Source organism: Epinephelus fuscoguttatus, linkage group LG11 (genome assembly GCF_011397635.1).
Source record: "Epinephelus fuscoguttatus linkage group LG11, E.fuscoguttatus.final_Chr_v1".
NCBI classification, from domain to species: domain Eukaryota; kingdom Metazoa; phylum Chordata; class Actinopteri; order Perciformes; family Serranidae; genus Epinephelus; species Epinephelus fuscoguttatus.
In genome coordinates, this window is record NC_064762.1 from 41690591 (window position 1) to 41714051 (window position 23461).

Below are 23461 nucleotides of genomic sequence, written 5' to 3' on the forward strand. Positions count from 1 at the left end.
AAAATGTCTAAAAACGACTAAACCAATATTATATATTTTGTTTAGCTGTGTACTTTGATTATCAGAAATGTTTCCAACAATTTTTCAAACCCAGATAAATATGAAATATTAATAAAAGTTACAGACCTTGTCATTAGGCTGCATGTCAATAGCGACGTAACTCCAGTTACCATAGCCATTAAATGAAGGAGAAGAAGAAGAAGCAGACTGGATGAGACGTCAGAGAATGAACGTTACTGTTGCTAGGCTACGCTAACTCGTCATGGATCATGATTATGCATTGACGGTTGCTGCACCTTCTGACACCGAAGCTGTCTCAGTAAACAAGCCGACTGTGACCTTTAAGAGGGCACATACTTTGAAAGACAGAGTGTCTTATAGTCATTTACCAGCTGTATGTCCTAATAACTGGCTCAAATCTGAACTTAAGGGCTGTTACAGGTGTGGCCATTGTCCTCATTGTAATAATAATAATGTTAAATCTAAAACCTCTGAAGTTATCATATCGTATTCATCATTTCATCAATTGTAAAACCACCTTTGTGATTTATAAACTTGAATGTCAGGTAATCTTTTACATTGGCCGTACTAAACACAGGTTACAAGATAGACTTGCAGAACATAAGTATGCAATCAGGATAGGTAACCTGGACTACCCTATGGCTAAACATTTCAAAGAACATCATGGCAATGACCCCTCCTCTTTGTTGGCTATCGGCATTGACCATGTCCCTGAGGCAGATAGAAGAGGGGACAGACAGAACGTTAGTAATTCCTATGTAAAGGTTCCCTGCTTTGTATATCTGTTTACATATATTTAGTGTATTTTTTTCTTATTTTGGTTGTCTCTTTTTTGTGTTTTACGTATATATTCTATTAATTTTCATATGTTACTTCTGCTTCTGAATGCAGTCTATGTATTTTTTTTTTGTTCTCCTTATAGAATTTGACCTATGGATGGTTTATTGTGATTTTTTTCTGCTTATATTTGTTATATTCTCATTGTTTGACTACTGGCCCTATAATGCAGGTTTCTATTTATGAGTGCACTGTGTAAAGGGAGTTTTGCTTATATGCCTGCAGTCTGGCAAATGGACCTTTTTCACAGCAGACATTTTGACTTGTGTCAGTAGAAAAAGCACAGGTGAAATTAATAACATTAAGGATGGCTGAGTTCCATTCAGTGTCCCAGTAAGCTAGTAACATTTAGCCAACATGGACAATACCAGGGTCTCCCCTAAGTGGAACGCAGCTGTCATTAGTGTCATTGAACACACCTGTGTTGCTCCTACTCTGACGTGTCAAAATGTCTGCCGTGAAAAAGGTCTATGGAGTGCTGATTGGCTCCACCCATGTCTGAGTAGGGCCTCATTTAGGCCACCTGTGAACCCTGCAGCTTTATGCCCTGATGAAGGCCAGTGAGCATGGCCGAAACATGTTGGTGATTTTAATGTTCATCATGAACTAGCCATTTAATAAAGGCCTTTTAACTTTTGCACCAGAGAAGAGTTGCCTTGGATTTTGTTTTTTCAAGATGTACTGCACTTCCTGACCAAAGAGCACCTTCCTGGATACCATGATACTGCAACCCACATGAGCGCTTCATCTGCTGTTGTCTTCAAGGCTTAAAGAACAGCTCAACATTTAGGAAAATATGTCAGCCTGTTTTCTTTGGTGAGGGCAGGTGAAGGGGAAGCATAAGTGATGATGATTGGCTTAGGGAGAGTAAAATTTCATCATAAACCAATCAGAGGCAGAGCAGGGCAGGTATCCAACAAGGGGGTCAGCACTATGTTCCCACAGCCCTATGTTCCCACATTTCTAAGAATTTTTTTTCACTAAAATTAGGCCCTATGTTCCCACAGCCCTATGTTTCAAATAGGCATCCTTCTTCCTTAACGTTTCCTCCATGAGCCTATGATGCCTCCAGAGGGCTGGAAAGTGACTCCAAGCATCCCAGGAGCACTCCCTCTCTATCCCAACCCGGCTTCCCAGAGGTATTGATGCACTGCAAACTATGGTTTGTGTCCAGTTGCTGCACTTCATTCGACTGATCTGACCGGAAGCTAGTCAATGCGAGGCCTCTGTGCTACTTAGTTTAGTTTGTTTATTTAAAAGGACGATGTGCACTTACATTAAATGTTTGCAATAAACAAAGAGATGGACGCACCAGATTCAGCTAATAGCTACATTTCATCTATAGTCCATTGCTACTGGATAATAGGTTGGGTGTAATTGGCTAACAAATTGGGAGAAAGGGGGATAAAATCTGATACAAATTTATGAAAAAGGAAATGTGGGAACATAGGGCTGTGGGAACGGGGATGGTTTTAGGACTTAGGGGAGGCTATAAAGGTAGAGCTGAAGCAGCACTCTCTCTCTCTCTCTACCGGTGTGTGCAGACACGGAAGTGCGGTCAGATGCAGCAGACGGGACACCAACCAGTTGTCGTGTACCCTCCGGCCATCTGCATGTCGAGCAGTGTGAACCTTGAGTTGGGCTTGATTTACTGTGACACGGCCTGGATGCTAGTTAAAACATCCTGAAATCAACAGTTAGTTTTAATTTTGAGCCTTTTTGTTTCTGATGTTTGGTTTTCCTTGTTTTCTTTCTTTTGATATTTATTTGAGGTGGGCTTGGTGCAATAAAGAGTGGTAACTGGTTCAGGGGGAGCTTTAGGCCTAACATTTAGTTTTTCTTTGTGTGCTCATAGTATAGCTCCTTCCACAACAACATTGTGTGTGTGTGTGTGTTCTTACCGTGTGTAGAGGCATTTTATCCTCCTTGTGGAGTGTATTGGTCCTAAATGTTTTAGTTGATTCTATATGCCCCATCTTAGAGTTTTCCTGTTTTAATGAATACACGTGCCTTGCCTAACGAATTGCACTTTAGCACAATTGCTACTGTGTAGCTATTCGTCCACCTATTGTCTTTCTTTTTATTTTAGGATTCTATTTTGTAATAAACTTTGATTTTATAAGTTGTCAGCCTCCTCTCCTGGTTATTCTGGACACTTACCTGTCTGTAGTGACTTTGATCGTGAAGCCCGAACTATATTAACAGTAAGAAGCTAGTTCAATCACTACACATAGGGCTGTGGGAACATAGGCACGCTCCCTTCACAAGCACACAAGCAGGGTTGTCAGGTCCGCTTATTAGCGGCGACTTGGGACTTGTCATTTTGTGAAGTCGCATACAAATATTGATAGTTGCGGGTTACGGTTTTTTGGGCTTGTTTCTAAAGTGGAGTTGCTTATTTGGGCTTGCTCTCTAAATGTCGCCTTTCTCTATACTTGTATTTCACAGATAAGAAACAATAAATTGTGGAAACAGTAAAGCCTCCAATAAAACAGCATTTTAAGTCTTGTGTGTGATTTATCCTTCAGGGATTTATACTACGGGATTTATCCTGGCTTCATATGAGCAGAGGAAATCTCCACTCATCGCTGGACTAATTTGGACAGTGTAAAATGCCATAGGCTGGCACTAATAACGTTAGCATGTTGTATTTGCTTAGTATAAGACAGTTGTTTTGTTGGTAAATGTTGTGAGTTGTAATGGAGCCAGACTGTGTACTAGGGTTGGGTCGGTTCTCGGTAATACCAGTTTGGTCCGGTACTCCATCTTGGGTTTTATTTTTTGAGACCGACCGGACCGCATACTCGGGCAGAACGTACGCGGAGCGGACGCCGCAGAGGTCCACCCGGTAAAAGTGGACGTCCGCAAGCCTTGTGCGCACAAAGCACGACCGCGCGAACTCCGCTCCGCGCACCAGTGTCACACAACAGACTGTTCGGCATGTATTTTTCACATCGCGGGGATTTTTCACGGACATTTTTACACGGAGTCCGCTCCGCTTATAGTATGCCCGAGTCTGTGAGCACCTGTGCCTGCTCCCTGCTCCTCCATTACGTCCTCATTACGTCTATGATAGGCGTAGAAGTTGGCAAGGTAACGTTAGATACACGGAAGAGGAGAGCGAGTGTAACGTTACAACCCAGGGCTCGAAATTGCAACCTTTTTCTGTGGGATGCTTGTGGATATAAACTAGTAACAGGGACGCTTGTGGATATAAATTTTTCTCCATAACAACGGCAGACAAATGCGGACCACCGCTTCCACCTCCAGCCGCTCCAACAGGGAAATCAGCTGATCAGATATCTGAGTTTGAATCAACATGGCGGCAGCCTCTGCGTACACCAGCCGGCTAAGTAAACACAGTGCAACAAGATGTAAATTCTTCAGTGCAATACAGTCGCAAGTTTCTAACAGATATTAGAAACTAGGGGTGTCCCTGACTAAGAATTTTCATAGTCAAATCTGATTTGACAGATTTTTCCTTTAGCCAACTAATGGTCGAATCATGTTGTTTTCCCCTCATTGATTAATGGGCTCATTTGCGTCAATTTCCGCTCCAGAGAAAAGAGCTAAACACCCAAATAAACAAATTAAATTCTTCAGTTGGCATAATAAGATAATAATAATAATAATAATAATAATAAAAGTAAAAGGGTTATCTTTTTTATCTTTATCTTTATTCCTTTCACTTCATCAAGGACGCACTGCCCATCCAGGGACAGCCCTCCATTCCTAAACACCGCCGTTCCGAATGCCCCCCACTCCGAAACTGATTTTCAAGTCCACATCAAGTTTCCTGCATCAAACACTGCCACCTGCTCTCCGGCCGCACCTGCACAATTCTGAAATTCGTTGTACTACAAAAGCTTGAAATGAACATTCAACTCATTGTTTTTTATTGAAAATATGTCACTGTCTTCTTGCACAACACGTATCCCCGGGGATCCGGATGTTGCCCCCCCCCCCCCCTTGTCAGACAGACTAGTGATAATAAATAAATAAAAAATCAGAGTCTATCAAGAACACAATCAGCCGTGAAATTCGTTTCAAGACACTTCAGGTAAATGAATTATAGGACATTCTCATCTCCATCCATCCTTTTCCTTATCTCACTCATTAATCACCGTAGGCCTCGATGCTGCTCTGATGGTCCTGCAGTGCACTCACTCACCTCCGCTTATTTGGATCGAGCAACTGGGTGATTTATTCATGAGTAGTAATGATTATGTCTACTGATTAAATACACGCGTCATTTTCAATTTTTTATTAACATAAATTAGGCTGATGTTTGTATCAAAATAGGCTATATATCATGAATTACTAGAAAACAAATACATTCTATGTCCAATCAAGATGTTCAGCAGCAGTGAGCACCCCCATATAGTCAGAATGGTACGGTCTTGTTTCATAACCACATTTTGCGACGATTCAATGGCGAGACTGGCAGTCGAATCAGACTTCTCCAAACTGAATCACGGAATCATCGACTATTCGGATAACTGTGGTTTCGCCTGGAGCTGTCCCAACAGGGAGACGCTGGCAGCGCTGTGACAGGACGCAGAGGCGAGCTAACCCCATCAAACCAGCTGTTCCCAGCGTCCGAACTGGCAAATGTCCACTCGCTGGACACGAAAATGGATCACATCCGACCGTAGAGATCCACTCACAGAGGAGTGAGGGACTGCTGCGTCCTTGAATGGTAACATATCAGACTCTGGTGTTGAGCTAACGAGGCTAACACTACATAGAGCAGACAGGGAGGCTGCATCGTCTGGTAAGCTCTGTGGTGTCGGTCTGGCAATATAAACAAACAGTTCATGGTGCTGTGATGTGAAGAGGATCTCCCAGTTCTGCACTCAGGATGTGGAGTTTTTGACTGTGAAATGTCAACCCTTTTCATCTGACTACTGCACTATATGTTGTTTTTAAATGTTTTGTTTCTTTTTGCTTGGGGTATGCGAAATGTCATTTTATTTTTGTGCTGTGCATAAAAATGACAAAGAAGTTCAGTTCAGTTCAGTTCAGTTCATAACATTATGACAACACAGCATCCAGTTGCTAACGGCTAACGTTAGTCTACTGTAGCGTAGCCTCTGAAACATAACGTTATCTTCCTTGTGCGTTTCCACTTACTAGTAACGTTAACGCTGCTATCTAATGTTAGCACTGTACCCTTATTCTAAAACTCGTCACTCATCACTGACTCCAGTTGAGTTTTAAAACTCTGGGGTTGTGTTTGACTGTCTTGGTTGTAACGTTACACTAGCTCTCCTCTTCTGTGTATCTAACGTTACCTTGCCAACGCCTAGACGTAATGAGGACGTAATGGAGGAGAGGGGAGTGGGTCTTTGGAGGGAGGTGGGAGTTGTGGATGTTCAAATTTTCTCTAAGTGCTCTGTGAAATGCAAGAAAGGTAAGAGTTGTTTTAATAGCATTTTAACCTAAACAAAGAAAAATGTCCAGAAAGGTAAGTGTTGCTTTAAAACCGAAAGTCCCCCAACTGGAGGACTTTGAGAGCGACTTTGCAAACACAGTGTGAAACAATGCACTGATCATGAAGAATATAGTGATGTTGCACATAGAATTAAACAGCAGAACCTGGGCTACAAGGTTGTAAAAACCCTTTTTACATGCCCCAAACACAGCTCAAACAACAACTAAATAAATAACGACAACAAATCAAACTCCATGCAGCACCGATATGCCGACCACTCAGTATATTTCGGGCTCTAACTCGACGTCACGTTATGCAAAACACACGTCTATTCATGTCAAATGAAAGCTGACACTCCGCTGTTACCACACATATGCGCCAAAGCACTCTACACCAAAGCATCACAGAGATAGAGGCCAAAGAACAACAGAAATCCTTTTGCTAAACTATAGTTGTAGAAGTTCTCTTACCGTTGTTTTGCCGTGAAAAGCTCATTCTGCTGGTGAAACACGCTACATCCCGACATGTTGTGCTGCATTCAAATGAATCCTGGTGAATTGGATGGGCTTTAGGACCCGGGGGGAAACATAACAATGGCCACGACATCTCCCCCACAACGGCATTCTGCTGACTCTGATTGGCTTACAGTGCTGCCAATGTCGTTTTGGTGGGTATAGCATCATTCTATTGGCTCTAACGAATCGAATGAGGTGTCAATCACTCAAATCAACCAATTCGTTGCAGAGATAGAGCCTCCAAAGCACAGAGGAGAAAATCTTTTCACATGTAGTAGGTGTGTATTGGTCAGTTTGGAGTGGGAAATACACGAAAAAAATGAAACGGACAGGTTTATGTGTATATACTAAACACCAGTAGGGATTTACAAAAACAAAAAATGAAAGATATAGTTATGTACATGACAAAAATCACATGCAAACATGGTGCAATTTGGAGAGATCACCTGAATTTTCTATACTAAAACCTCTCTTATGTTCTTCTGCTTCACTTTATCAGAATCAACCTTTGCAGAGATAATGTTCACATACTGTACTATGATTTGATAGAGGTTTAGAGCTGCAGCTGCATCATTCCAAAGGGATACTTTTTTTGTGCTGTGTGCCATCTTCATTTACTCTTCACATATAACACAGAAACTGATCTTAACAAATCTCACAAGTGTTCCCTTTATTATGACACCAAAAGTATTCAAATTGCAGTTACAGAGATATATTCATTTCATTATGGTAATGCAATTTTCGAGCAGAGGCCTATAAAATAGGTTTAGGGTTTAATTGTTGAATCTCTAACTCTCCTCTGTCACTCAGATTGCAAATTTTTAATCAGTCTCTCCTTCTCCAACTTTTCCCCTTTTTCTTCTGTGAAAGTCAATCATCAAGAGAAGTTATACAGTCCAGAGCTTTTAAGTCAAAGTCACCTCCAAACTAACTGCTTGTGCTGTACTGTACAATCATGCATTATTGAGAACCAGCTGTGTTAGTAAAAGCCAGAAAGACTCAAGGGAAAGGGATTTACAGGGCTGGAACAAATCCTAAAACAACTTCACCAGGGGCAGCTCTTCCATGCTGGGCACCGCTAATGTACTTTTCTATCCACAACTTTTCCTGATTGCTGCTGTGGCAAGTTTGATTTTGGATGATGAAGTAGAACATATTTGCTTGCTTCTTCACTATGAGAATTTTTGAGAGAGGGGCTCTTGCCAAGACTAAACACTGTCAAAAGTGTTGGGAGTAACATGTTACAAAAGTAATGTGTTACAGAAATATTAGGTTTTAGCAGTAATGAAGTAATAAAACATGTCACCAACAGGGTTGTTGGTAATATTACTTAATTTACAATTTCAAATAACAAAAATAATAAAAAAATAATAAAAATAATAATAATAATAATAATAATAATAATAAAAAATATCATCTGAAGGTTGTTGTGTGTTGTCATGTTACCACCTTATTTATACAGTCTATGGTCTCTATGGTCCTGCCAGATGCCTCCTGCTGCTGCCATCATTAGTCATTAGTCATACTTCTACTGTTATTATACACATATGACTATTGTCACACATGTATACTGCCAGATATTAATAGATACTTTCAACATATTGTACCACAGTAGCCAGAACTATAACAATAATATTATTACTTTCAATAATGTTGTTGTAAGCTACTGTCATTACCTGCATCTCTCTCTCTCTCTCTCTCTCTCTCTCTCTCTCTCTCTCTCTCTCACTCTCTGTATCATATGGACTACTGTTAATTTATCATGTTGATCTGTTCTGTATGACATCTATTGCACATCTGTCCGTCCTGGAAGAGGGATCCCTCCTCAGTTGCTCTTCATGAGGTTTCTACCGTTTTTTTCCCCCGTTAAAGGGTTTTTTTGGGGAGTATTTCCTTATCCGCTGCGAGGGTCATAAGGACAGAGGGATGTTGTATGCTGTAAAGCCCTGTGAGGCAAATTGAGATTTGTGATATTGGGCATTATAAATAAAATTGATTGATTGATTGATAGTAATATGTAATATATTACATTTTGAGAGTAACTTGCCCAACACTGACGGTCAAAGGTCTTGATGCAGCTCAACTTTAAAGTTTCAAGAGTCCATGCAAGCTTGATCCCTGGAATTGCCACTTACGGGTATATTTTTGTTTTATTTATTCATCCTCTCTTTCTTCAGTGGAGCAACCAAAGTTTTAATTACATTACTGCCAGATAAATATGGATGTATTTTCCACTGCATAACTGTATTGTGGATAATACAATGCTCCGGAGTGCCCATTGTTCACTCGTCCCCTCAGCCCTCCAAGGGTTGTTCTCACCAAGGTCACTTCAGTTTTTCAGACAAATGGAACAACACTTATGATGGCAGCGGGGATTGCCCTCAGGGGGGTCAACAAGGGCGTGTTGAACAACTAAACGTAACTAACCTTCTGCCTCAGCCTACTGTACCATCCCTAAGCCTCTCTACCTCCATTTCTCTTTCTCCATACAATGAGCTTTTTACATTCAATGTGGGAAAAGTCAAAGTCGCGATACATCAAGTATAATCAATATATCGGCCATCCCTGGTGTAAACCTGCAAAATACTATCACAAAGTGCATGGGAGCCTTAGAGAAGCTCCAGCATAGGGTGGACAATGCAACAACAACACAGTAAAGTCTATGGCTGCCCTTTGAAAGTCAGACATTCAAATTGCCAGTTGAAGACCCCAAGTCGACTGAGATTGCTTCAATTCAAGCAGTCAACTGTTTTTGTTTTTTTAGTCAGTGTGCTGTGCAGTGTACTTCTGGGGACATTCTGGTCCCCAGACTTTGCTGCAGAGTGACTTTGCTCTTGACTTTCACTACTCTGGTACAAAATATAAAAAATGATAACATCAATTTCTCTCTTCTACTCAGAACTGGTGAATTTGCAGTTCACAGATACTTTATACGACACAGTCTCTGGCTTTTGTTTGATATCTGGTGTCAGCAGAAAATACTGTCACACACTTCCAAGCCCTGCTGAGTCTGTATAAACTTTAATTAGAAAAAAAAGTATTGTTAAATATTTGTATTTAACAGCCAAATCTAATTTGACTAACATAATTCTGAGTCTGCCACATCCATAGTAAAATCTAACAATGACATCTTTTTGTAGGCTAACTGGGAAACTGACTGAACCCACAGTTCCCTTAAAAGATTTTAGGTTGAATCTTAACATTTGGTTCTTGATAAAGTTGTTGGTGAGCAGGCATGTGCACAAATGGACCCCAGGTGGTGCTCAAAACGTGCCATTTTGCCCTCTGTCTAAGTGCCCTTTTTTGCAAGATATTTCTATGTTAATATTTTAGTTTTTCAATTTGGCGCATGGCATCAATTCTCCATTAAATGTGTTGTAACACCTGACAGCCACATTTGAGTTTTAATTCTGCCAGACTGCAAGAACCCCTGCCCCTCCATGATCAACTTCCCTTGTCATAGCCACCACAGTTAGCGCACGTCGATTGAGTGTCCTACAGATGAGCATCATGTCTCCCTGTGACCTGCCTTCATGGACAGCCAGGTAATGATAGTGTTTACCATCAGCCTCTGCATTGTTTGTTACTGTTGTGAGAATAAACTTCATCTTAATACAGCTATCTTAACGTAGGCAATAACCCATCATTAATCTTAACAACAAGTAAGCTAGTCTGCTGCAAAATCACACCGTCTCCCTCCAACTCTCTCTCTTCACCAACTGCCCGATGCGAGCGGAGATCTCCCAGGCTCTGACTCTGATTATTTATTTAAATACATCTCAAATACGATTTGTTGCTGCACATGCCTTGTGCTGGAGGCGTCTCTTCTCTGGGATTCTTTATGAATATTTAACGCCTATTTAGAGGATAATTCTAAGCATTAGTACATGACTATTTAATGAAATAACAGTGGCTTTCTCACAGACACAAACTTTATTGTTCACAAATTCTTAGGTGATGAATTTATAAAAACGTGAATTTAATATTATTTCTGAACCAAGAGGAAGTAAAAAAATTTAGCTGGATCATAGGTTAAATAAAAGGGTTCTGATTGGAAAGTAACAACAAGAGAAAATACAAAAAAAACCCTTGCATTTAAGGCCTGAAGAAAAGAACCATGTTTGTAAAAAGCTGAATTTGATGTAAATGAACCAAACTACCCCAATAAAGAGATTCAGCACGCTGTTAACTTCATTTTGAAGAGCTTTGAGGTAGAAATCATCCTCAGTGTGTCTGTGTGTCAGAGCAGCTTCTACTCTGTACATCCAGAACCATTTAAAGGGATAGTTCGACATTTTGGCAAATTCGCCTATTGCCGTAATCCCTATAGTCACATGAGTAGGTACATTACCTTTAATTGTCAGTGCGTGCTGTTCTGAGATCGGTGGGGCAGAGCTGCCCGCTGAAATGGAGGTGAACGGTACAGGTCCCTCTCTCCCTCAAAACTAATCAAATACACCATCAAATGACTCCAAAACACTCTTGTGGACAACTTGTAGCTTACACATTCACCACGCTATGAAATAATAATGTAATATTGCGAGACAGACTTGTTTTGAAGCCAAATGCACAGCCGGAACTACATTCCAGACATACAGTACTTGCTGGGCGGAGTGATTTCAAACAGCGTATGTTTAGTGCAGTTACTCCCGTCATCAAAGCAACAAGTTTGTGGAGAAGAAGCCAGAATATACAGAGGAAGAGTTACAGGCTTTGGAAGAAGAGAGAGCAAGAAGAGAGGTTGAGGCTGCCGAGCAACCAGGGGCTGAGGGGAGACCCAGAGCCGGTGGTGTAAATGTGGGGCTTACTGGCCACTTTATTAGGTACACCTGTGCAATATAAATATAGAGTAACTTAGCCTCAAAATAATCACCAGAACACAGGGAGAACATGCTAACTCCACACTCATAAATCACCACAACTCCTGAGGGAACAACAACATAAAATGTTCCCTAGCAGTCTGTTTATTCCCAACAATGAGAAGTAATGCCAGTCACTTCACTATATGCTCTGGGCAAGCACTTATCCATAACATAACCACAACATATTTAGCTGAGCAAAATACACAACGATCACTTACCACGTCTGCTCGTTTTGTGATGCCGACAGACGGTATGACAGTATCTTTGAAGAAAAGCGCTTGAACCATTCCTGAGCTTCTGTGCTCCATCCTTTCACTATAGTCCTCCGGCAAAAAATGGCAGGAGCACACCAACATTTTCCGGACCGTTTCCACAGGCGTGTTGGGGTCGATGTCCAGCACAAATAGCCATTGTTTCATCTTGTCTGTATTACTGGTTGGAACTACGTGAAACTTCACTTTGCTCCATGTCTTTGGCTTGTTACTGCAACCTTTTATAATACATGTGTAAACCATGATTTACAAAAACACCTGTAAACTTTCCTCAAACCTTCTGCAAATGGCTACAAGCAATAACTATGGCACTGTCTCAGCTGCGCACTGTGTCACTCCGCCCAGTGGTTTACTCAAGAAAGTAGTTCCGAGTATTTGCTTCATGTGTCGTAATGTTACTTAATTATACATTATTATTTCATAGCGTGGGGAATGCGCAAGCCATGTGTTGTCCACTAGAGTGTTTTGGAGTCATTTGATGGTGTATTTGATTAGTTTTGAGGGAGAGAGGGACCTGTACCGTCTACCTCCATTTCCACAGCAGGCAGCTCTGTCCCACCGATCTCAGAACAGCATGCACTGACAATTGAAGGTAATGTACCTACTCGTGTGACTATAGGGATTACGGCAATAGGCGAATTTGACAAAATGTTGAACTATCCCTTTAAATCTCACTGCAGAACATAATACCTCATTTATACACAATAAAACACCAGTGTTTACTCAGAAGACAACATGAAATAAGACAGGAAAATAAATATCTGAAAGCAGTACAGAATGCCTGAGTCTTACTGCATTATATTCCATTCTGTTTTTTTGTATTTGTCACTTGTCACCTGAATTGCATTTTCCTTCACATAAATAAATACATTTCCAACATAAATTGATGCAGAATAATTCAGCAGAATATAGGAAATTAAGTGTTCAACATTTCCCCAGACTCCCCCCACTTCATATGTGTCCTCTGTAATGTTTAAACAAAATGACACCCTTGTCTGCATCACTGTATGGGTAGTACGATAAATATGTAAGTAAGCAAAATGTTTGACTGTATGTAACTTTATTTTTTAAATTAATAATTATAAGAGAGTTGCCCTTTTTTTTTTGCTTGAGCACCTGCCCCCCAAAAAATGTCTATGCAGGGGGACTGTTGGTGAGCATCCCTGACTGGGGGGCTGGTAACCAACTGTCGATTGCATGTTTATCTTTGTTTGTGGCTCATGGCTTTTATTTTATTAACTTTATTTGAATTCAAGAATTGTCCCTAAACTATGATCATTTACACATGATGCTTTGGCCTGAAGTCCTGTTTAAGGGGTCTGCTTTTGAGCTGGGAGGGGAGGAGAGCATGGGTGTACAAAACTAGTATGTTACTATCTTCTTGATTCAAAATGATTGGAGAAACAAGAAAGACGAGGAGACAGAAAATCTTCTGTCACTTAGCAAATTGACTTAAATCTTTTCCATATGTGCCAACAACTGCCATTCACATGAACGATAAGTTAATAATAGAATGAAAGTGTTTGTGATGAGTAAAAATGAGTCGGGAGCACAAACCTACCGCATGGAGTGGATTGCCCTGATCGATCGGAACCTTGAAGTCAGCCTGAAGCTCATCAAAAGCTGTTATCTGTGAGGATGAGAGGAAAAGGAGTGAGAATTATATAATCAGTAAAATAAAGGGGCAATATAGAATGAAATATCTTATTCTGAAAACACAGTATCATTTTAAAACGCCTCCTGTGTCTCCCAACCAGCAATGCAACACTCAGAATGCAAGCTGGGCTGCATGTAGTTACAATAAATTATCTCTAACGTTACCTGTATGTTATAAACATTTAATACTATAGCACATTTAAAGGTTAGTGATATTTTGTTTGTTTGTTTGTTTTTCTACCACTGTAAACAAACCCTATGAGAAAACTACAACAGCCAGCAAAATGATCCCTATTAGCACTACACTGTTGTCCACGAACAAAGAAAAAAAAACATCAGTGAGCCACATGGTTGGCATTTAAGGATGTCACATGGATGACATGTTTCTTTATTACAGTGACAAAATATGGATTTGTCCAAGGCTGAAAGTAGTCCTTATCAAATACATCACTGCCTTCACTTTAGTATGTTTACTAAAAACTATAGTGCCCACTGTTTTGGGGAAAACATCTCTATAAACAGCCATGCTGGCAGCTGTGCAAGGCTGCACTCATCACATTAACAATCTTAGTTTACCATGTAACCATGTACACATCTGCTAATTAGCACCAAGCTGTTACCTTCAAGGCTGAAAAATGATGCCAGTACGAAAGTGCCAAAACTCCAGTTCCTCTAATGTCCACTAGTCAATCCCTAAAGACCCCCATGTTAACATGCCCAACTTTAAAGCAGAAATAAACATGTTTACAGTCTGGTACAAAAATCAAATATCTATAGCTAACTTCAACATTCATGACAGCTGTACGTGGGATTAATTTTTATATAACTCACCTGTTTACGTTTCATTAACGTTTAAATTTAAATATATTTAAGGGTGGGGCCGCTTGAATGACAGGCTGTGTGTGAGGCAGCTGCACTCTGGGGGTCTTGGGGTGTCTTTTGTGTTTTGCTGACCTGAGCAGAATGAGTTTCCCATGAGGACAACAAGGAACACCTAATCTTCTAATCCACCCCCCACCTCGCTCCTCTACAGCTCCACCCTTTTGTACAAATATGGTCACTTTTGGCCCCAAAAAGCCAAGAAGACAACAGCCAAAATGTCGAACATGAGACCCCAAAATGGCAGCCCACAAACCAATGGATGACATCATGGTATAGCTACATCCATAATTTTGTACAGTCTATGATTAACACTAATTAATTACCACATTGTACAGTGAGTAAATCCATGGGGGGAGGATTTTCACTCCTGCCCCATCCCAATCCCATGACAGGGTAAAAAGAAAAATCTTGTTCCATCCCAACTTCACAATAATGACTGCTGTGCCATCCCATCCCCATGTTGTGTTTTAAACCAAAAATAGTGTTTATTTATATTAACTGCATATTTATACATACACTGAACAAAAATATAAACGCAACACTTTTGTTTTTGCTCCCATTTTTCATGAGCTGAACTCAAAAGATCTAAAACATTTTCTATTCACACAAAAGACCATTTCTCACAAATATTGTTCACAAATCTGTCTAAATCTGTGTTAGTGAGCACTTCTCCTTTGCCGAGATAATCCATCCCACCCACAGGTGTGGCATATCAAGATGCTGATTAGACAGCATGATTATTGCACAGGTGTGCCTCAGGCTGGCTACAATAAAAGGCCACTCTAAAATGTTCAGTTTTATCACACCGCACAATGCCACAGATGTTGCAAGTTTTGAGGGAGCATGCAATTGGCATGCTGACTGCAGGAAAGTCCACCAGAGCTGTTGCCTGTGAATTGAACGTTCATTTCTCTACCATAAGCCGTCTCCAAAGACAATTGGCAGTACATCCTACTGGCCTAACAACCGCAGACCAACCAGCCACAGGACCTCCACATCCAGCATGTTCACCTCCAAGATCATCTGAGACCAGCCAACCGGACAGCTGCTGCAGCAATCGGTTTGCATAACCAAAGAATTTCTGCACAAACTGTCAGAAACCGTCTCAGGGAAGCTCGTCTGCATGCTCGTCATCCTCATCGGGGTCTCGACCTGACTGCAGTTCGTCATCGTAACTGACATGAGTGGGCAAATGCTGACATTCGATGGCGTCTGGCACGTTGGAGAGGTGTTTTGTTCACAGATGAATCCCGGTTTTCACTGTTCAGGGCAGATGGCAGACAGCGTGTGTGGCGTCGCGTGGTTGAGCGGTTTGCTGATGTCAACGTTGTGGATCGAGTGGCCCATGGTGGTGGTGAGGTTATGGTATGGGCAGGCGTATGTTATGGACAACGAACGCATGTGCATTTTATTGATGGCATTTTGAATGCACAGAGATACCGTGACGAGATCCTGAGGCCCATTGTTGTGCCATTCATCCACGACCATCACCTCATGTTGCAGCATGATAATGCACGGCCCTGTGTTGCAAGGGTCTGTACACAATTCCTTGAAGCTGAAAACATCCCAGTTCTTGCATGGCCAGCATACTCACCGGACATGTCACCCATTGAGCATGTTTGGGATGCTCTGGATCGGCGTATACGACGGTGTGTTGTAGTGTAATGTACTGATTTACTGAAGACATATACTGTACCTTTTATTTGACCCTTAAAAGATATGTGTTGAAGCAATATAATCTGTGCAACTGACAAATTACACACCGGTTTAATATTTCATGTATTCCTATGACACACACACTCATTGAGCACTTAAGCATTGTGGTGGAGAAGTACCTAAGACTCACTGTGAATCATTTCTAAAAATAGCATGAGGATGGGTTCAGGAAACACTAGTGGAAAATTAGGGGAATTACAGCTTGTCCTGAGAATGACCCTAGTAATGGAAAAACATTACTCAGCAGAAATATGACACCATTATGGTGGAGAAAAAGTGACTCAGCAGAGGTGGGATATCGTTATGATCAGAGCCAAGTGGGAAGGAGATGACTCAGCAGAAATTCTACGATAAAAAGAGCGAGCGCAAACAAAGAAATTCCAGCCTTGCTCCGGAGCTGGGCTCATTTGGGTTGTGATGTGTTTGTTGCCTGCGAGCACATTAAACTCAGTTGCATCTGATTCTACATGTCTCCAATGATTTTTTTGACCTCTGAGTATTTGAGTTTTTGATATCTAATGGAAGACAAAGAAAGTCCGTTTGACAAGAGAAGAGCGAGGTCGCGAGCTAACTGGCCCGGCTCGGGACCTTGACTTTTTTGCCACTACAGTGTTCCAGTTCCTGCCAATATCCAGCAACTTTGCACCATTGAACCTCGGTTGTTTTAAATGTGCTATATAAATAAATTTGACCTTGACCATTGAAGAGGAGTGGAGCAACATTCCACAGGCCACAATCAACAACCTGATCAACTCTATGCGAAGAGGATGTGTTGCACTGCGTGAGGCAAATGGTGGTCACATCAGATACTGACTGGCTTTCTGACGCCCCCGGACCCCCTCATCACATTAGGTATGGTGTTAGCAAAGCAGCAAGGGGTCATGGTAGCTGTCATGCTGCACAGATTGATAAAAATTAACCAGCCAGCGAAAGAGTGATCTACCCACACTATAATGAAACAACGCATAGTTATTGGTGGGCAAAATACAAGCAGCACCGACAACAATACTGTTTGAACCCAGTCTGTTCATGTGTGTCTATATATATATATATATATATATATGTATACACATATATATATATATATATATATTTATACACATATATATATATATATATATATATATATATATATATACACTGTATTCATGTAATAGATATCGGGTATAAGTGCAACATTTTGCACACAGTTGTATTATAATGATTTTGGAGCATTTACATTTTTGTTGATTTATTTTATTTATGTTTAACATGATGAAGCTGACTAACTTGTGTTGACATTATGGCTTTTCTTTAGTCTATATACATTCAGATGTTGTTTAATGAATTACACAATTGTAAAACATACAGTATGTTTTCCTCAGGCTACAACAATCAAAATCTATGACTGTTGCATCTCAAATTGTCCCACTGTTCACATGTCTTGCATCAATATATTTTTTGTCAGATGACAAGTAGTTGAGAGACTGGAGGAGATGGAGGAGATGGAGGAGAGGCAGGAAGAGATACAGAAGGAAATGGAAGAGAGACAGGGGGAGATAGAGGAGAGACAGGAGCCTCACAGGTGAGATTGAATTGTGAAGGATATATGTTGATAGTGAGATTCAGCATTGTGACTAGGGGTAAGTAAAAATATTGATTCATGCATAATATATGTTTTTACAATATCAATACGGATCACTATTACCAACCCAACTGCAGACCGCAGGCTGGTACTGAATTTACGCCCCTTCGGAGTATACTGTTATTGTTATTATTATAGTTTACCCTGGGAAGCACATACAGACAGATGTGGTGACGTTATCAGTGTATATTCATGTAACTGATAACATTAGAGAATACATTAACCAAGACATTCTTGTATTTAGTGTAGGTATTTAAATATGCATTATAAAGCAGTGATCAGTTTCACATGACGTGAAATTGCATTAAAAAATTATCAACGTACAGGTCACCAACATGGAGCACTTTTATGTCCCTACCAATGTGAAAATCAAACCTACGCCCTTGATATCAGCTAACAAATTAATCATAATTAATCTACATAAAAGTGATAATTTTATTAAAAGTGAAAATTTGAGATGTCTTACAAAGTTAGTCAGTGTGTTGAATCAAGGTGGTTGCAGACATGTTTAGCAAGCTCAAGTGAGATTTATAACTCTGTGTCAAATTGCTTGTGCCCACGTCGTAGCATTTGTGGGGAAAATGTGTACAGCAAAAACAAGTGTTTTGTCTGTGAATCCTGTGAGTTATAATGAAGCCTATTTGTGTACTTGTGTACATGGCTGGACTGGGACAAAAAGATGGCCCTGGCATTTTTGGCCACAGCGGCCCACTATGATTGGTGAAATGCCATACGCACACACTGTGCTGTTACCAAAATTAAAATAAATCTCAGTAGTACCCTACGTGCCCTGGAAGAGAGTACCAAGGCTAGAAAATCAATCAATAGACAATCTCCCTCCCTACATGAAAGAGTCTCTCGTTCATTCTGCTGATATTACTCCTTACCGGGTTGGCATTGGCTACTCTGTTCTCCTCAATCTGTCCCTGGGCCATATCTTTCTGTCCCTTCTCCTCCCCCTCTGAATTATCTCCACCAGCAGCCACATCTTCTCCTGAACTACAGGTCCACATTTATGTTTGGTGCGACAGGATGTACTGCACTCGGTGCTGATGGCCTTGCTGCAAAAGATCTTACAACAAACATGTCAGATATTTTCATGCATTTGGCTGCATCTGCCTGGAGATTCTTGTGCCTTTTCTCCCGTAGCTTCTCCACAACTCCCTTGCGCTTTGGTGGTTTATCCATCAGCATACGTTAGTAGGCTACGCACTCCACCACTATGCATAAGGCCAACAGCCGGCTACTCGAACTCAGGAGAAGTCAGAAAATGAGTGAGGAGGGGGTGGGCCGAGGAGGAAGGGCTGAGAGATTTCATTGGGCCAGCCCAATATCAGTGTCGTAAAAAATGGGCCATTTTCCGTGCTTTAAAGGCGGCGCGGCTGTTAAAAAATATGTACATAATTACATTAAGTAAATTACGATTGTGCCAGCCCAAAATATACCAACAGCCCACCGGGCATTGCCCAGTATGCCCTAGGCCAATCCAGCCCTGCTTGTGTACAAGTATAGATGCTCACAACAGCACAGGCCACGTGTGTAGGCTACAATGTAGGCTCTGCATAGAACTGACGTACAAGTATAAATCCGCCTTAAAGCTGACACAGAGCTGTCCAGTAATTGATGTAATGGCTTGTTATAATCACAGTTAACAGAAGTGAGATCCAGAATCTTAGCTGGCTATGTTGTGCATGCTAATGTTACATGCCATTAAAGTGAGCCATGACATGAATTACTAGACAGTTTTCTGGCAAGGTTAGCTGGTTAAACATGTCTGCAATTCACCTGCTGCACTGTCCGGCAAAAACAGCCGTAAACATGGACATAGCAGGAGCTTTCTCTAAGTTGCATTCACAAGTAGGCATAATTTACCCACACCATGACTGAGTCAGCTCCTAATCCTTGTCAAAAGTAACATGATCTGCTTCAACTAAAGTGTTGGATCGAATCTGCCCAGAGGCACAAAATTTGCAAGCAAGAGACTCAAAAATCAGCACCTTTTCGATTTATGTCATTTGATCTTGCCCCCCCCCAACTGCCACATTGTGGGACAGCTCTATGTAAGAGCAATGCCAAGTAATGATGAACAGTGCATAAAAAAACAACAACAATTCCATTAATGTTGTATGCGTCGCCATGGAGGCAATTGCACTTCAAAGTCAGATGTCAATGCTCGACAAGTTGGAGCCTCAGGAGGGAAGTATGTGTAAGAGCGAGATTGCAGGAAGAGATGCAAATGTGTCAGTCAGTTTATCTGCATAGTGTGTCTGTCCAGTATGTGTGCACCATGGAGGAACTGTAAGATGTGGGAGCCGCATGAGTATCATGAGCATCTGTGTGTGTGTGTGTGTGTGTGTGTGTGCAGAGTAAGAAAAAATAGTTTATTGTTTATGTGGTATAAAATTTATCCAATATCCATGCATTGTGTGCTATATGAAGAAGAAACTGAGGAGCCAGTGCCATATGTGTTTGTACATGTGAATGTGTGAGTTAGCTCAGTATGGAGAATTAATATCAGAGAGATGGCAGAAGTTTGCACCAATCCTGGGTTATTTCCCTGGGCTCGCCCCCGCACTGACAGGCAGCTCTTTACATGTTATTTCCCTGTGGATCCCCACAGTGATCCTGGCTCATTGCCTCTCTCTGTTACAGTGAGTTAGTTTCCCCTGGGCTATTTCTCACTGGCGAAGAGAGCAGATACAGAAATACACACACACACACACCCACACATACACATACACACAGTCATCATGGGTGCATAAATACAAGTATACAGTGAAGCACTGTAGGTGTTCATGCACAAAAACACTCACACGTACATATAAAAATGTTACAGAAATACCTCGCCTGTACTTCCCAGGGCTCCAGACTAACTTTTGTGCTCCTTACTGAAAGCACCAGCACAAAATTTAGGAGCACTATCTATATCAATACAACATATTCATAATTTTGTCTATATTAACTGCATTACTGATAATTTAGCAATAAACACAAACAATTTACAGTAATAGCAATGTACTGCTTTATTTCAAATGAAACAGTAATAAAGTGCAGTAGGCTAGTGCTTAAGAAAACACCATTACGGTAAATTAAAGGCCTTCCTTCAACAGAGGCACCAAATAATAAATTAACAAATATAAACATTAAGTAGGCTATGTGGTCAGTAACTTGTAACTTACTGTCAATACAGTACGACCACAACAAAACAAGTAAACAAATATTTCATTTGAACTGAATGAATTTCATTGTCATTTCAGCATCTTCTGCACACCTATTTTTACTTGCCTGCCTCTTAAATGATGTGTGCAGCGGCACTTTTGCTCCATCATTGCATCTGTCCCTGCATAATTTATGCCTGATGCTGTTGTTGTGCTTAACCAGCGTTTCATGTTTGAAGTGTGTGGTGGAGTCGGATTTAGTTTTCCCCGCAAATTTCGGCCCACACTGAGAGCAGTACATGCAGGACATCACTTTCTTTTCTTTACAATATCTCAACCACGTAAATTCAGTGAGCCATTCTTATTGGAAATGATAGGGCTTTGGCTTTTTCGGTGCTGCGACATCACCTGCTGACTCGTCCTCTGAACTATCATCGTCGGAAGTTTGGGAAACTGGCACAGGACCGACAGGAGTTTCTGGATTATTTTTTCTTGTGAAAAACGAATCTATAGTTCGTTTCATAGCGTCACTTTATGGTCAAACGACACAGACTTTCTTCTCCGGCTCTGTGTCCCCTCTCTGTCTAACCCCGCGCACAGTGCACACGTACTAAAACTGCTGCACGTTGCTATGGTTACTGGCGCTCCCCCGCCTCGCAGTGCGCATCCAGACACACATGACAGGTACACACACACACACACACACACACACTCGCTTCCGCTCCTCCATGAAATGCAATTATTAAAAAAAAGAAAGAAAAAGGGGGAGAGGGGTGAATTTGTAAGTCGCGCTGGTGCTCCTAGTTAAAAAACTATGTCGCACGGCCTCCAAGAAAGGTCATAAAATGCGACCAATTAGGTGCAGTCTGGAGCCCTGCTTCCTTATGTGCACCATGAGAAGAAACTTTAAATTGATATCAGGCTCATATATTTTTCTTTTGCACAGTCAGTTCTATCACACATGGTAGCATTCTATTCAAAGTACTTGGTGAGATATGGAAATATGACAGCATCACTGAATTAAACTGATGAAGTAAAGACAGACGAGTGGTTTGATGATAAGAAAGGTTGTTCTGCCTCTTTTTTGGGTCCAGATCAAAGTGGCTGCAGATTAAGCAAGATAGCCTTGATGCCCATCTCCCTGGCCACATCCTCAAGCTTTTCCTGGGGCATCCTGAGGCATTTCTGGGCCAGAGGTGATACATGATGCCTTAGTTTTCTACATCTGCTCCAGGTTCTTCTAACAGTCAGCCGTGCCCAGGGTATATCCAGGAGGTATCCTAATCACATGTGTGAATCACCTCAACTTGCTCTTTTTGACAGTGGCTCTAGATCCTTCTTGATGTCTACAGGCAAGATCAGCCATCCTGCAAAGGAAACTTATTTCAGCTGCCTGTATCCATGATATCATTCTTTCGGTTACTACCTAAAGACGCTGGACATTGGTGAGCATCATTGTGTTGACTGAAGGGTAAATCAAGAGCTTCATCTCCAAGTCTCTACTCGAAAAGTATCCATCATCATGTGGAAGAGGTTTATGTATCCTGTGTAACTGTGTTGTTCACTTTCTGGGGCCAATCAGTGAAAGCACTATAACAGCTAAAAATAGCTAACATTAATTGCCAAACACGCAACAAAAAGGCATGTAAAGCATTATGATTATGTGATTTATTTTCTGAGCCCACTAGATGACGCTCTTGGTTTGAAGAGAGAGGCCCAAAGAATGGATATTCAGTGTGTTTTAAACAGTTTGTTGAACAAAAAGCACCATCTAGTGGACTCAAAAAATAAAGAAAATGCTTCATGAGGCTTCATGAGGCCATCACTAGGTAATACAGTATCCTATTTTTGTGCAGAGGAAATTGTTATATTACAACAAACATGATGATGATAGCCTACACTGGTAAACTGTTATAAATTAATAAAAAATAATTCTGTGTGCAAATTATTGTAACTTATTTTATGTTCATGGCTAGGAATGGGTATTGTTAAGATTTTATTGATACTACTACTTTTATTGATACTCCTTATTGATCCGGCACTTTATCGGTATTCTTAATGGTTCTTTTTCATTTTTAAATAATTGCGTTTAATAGAATATATTAACTCAAAAAGAATAAATTCAAAAAACAACAGTAACAGTAATTTTTACAAGAGAAACATCACTATATAAATAATATTCCTGACATGACAATACTGAGTTAAGTTTTGAATTTATCAGTCAGTCCTCCTGTCCACCTGTCCTCCTGTCCCTCTGTCCTCCTGCCCTCTGTCCTCTGTCCTGCTCCCTTTCTGCTGATGTGATTCACTGTGGTGCAGGTAACATTAGTGCTGGTAGAGAGAGGAGGGGCTCCTTGTCTCAGCTAAGTTTAAAAGTATCTGCCCAAAAAGTGTCAAACTAAGTCTAACAGCTGTCATTTTAGCTTATTACTAACAATTCTCTATTAGCCAAACAAGCGTGCTGCCTAAGCGTGCAGCGTGTAA

The 23461-nt window shown here is 40.9% G+C and overlaps 1 protein-coding gene across 4 annotated transcripts in view; it reads right to left on the reverse strand.

Moving 5' to 3' along the window:
- Positions 1-23461, reverse strand: part of cnih3 (cornichon family AMPA receptor auxiliary protein 3) — a 284350-nt gene that overhangs the window by 220192 nt on the left and 40697 nt on the right. For all 4 annotated transcript variants that reach the window (XM_049590755.1, XM_049590757.1, XM_049590756.1 and 1 more), the window contains exon 2: positions 13503-13571. In XM_049590755.1, coding sequence (XP_049446712.1) covers positions 13503-13571 — 69 coding nt within the window. The remainder of the gene's footprint in view (positions 1-13502; positions 13572-23461) is intronic.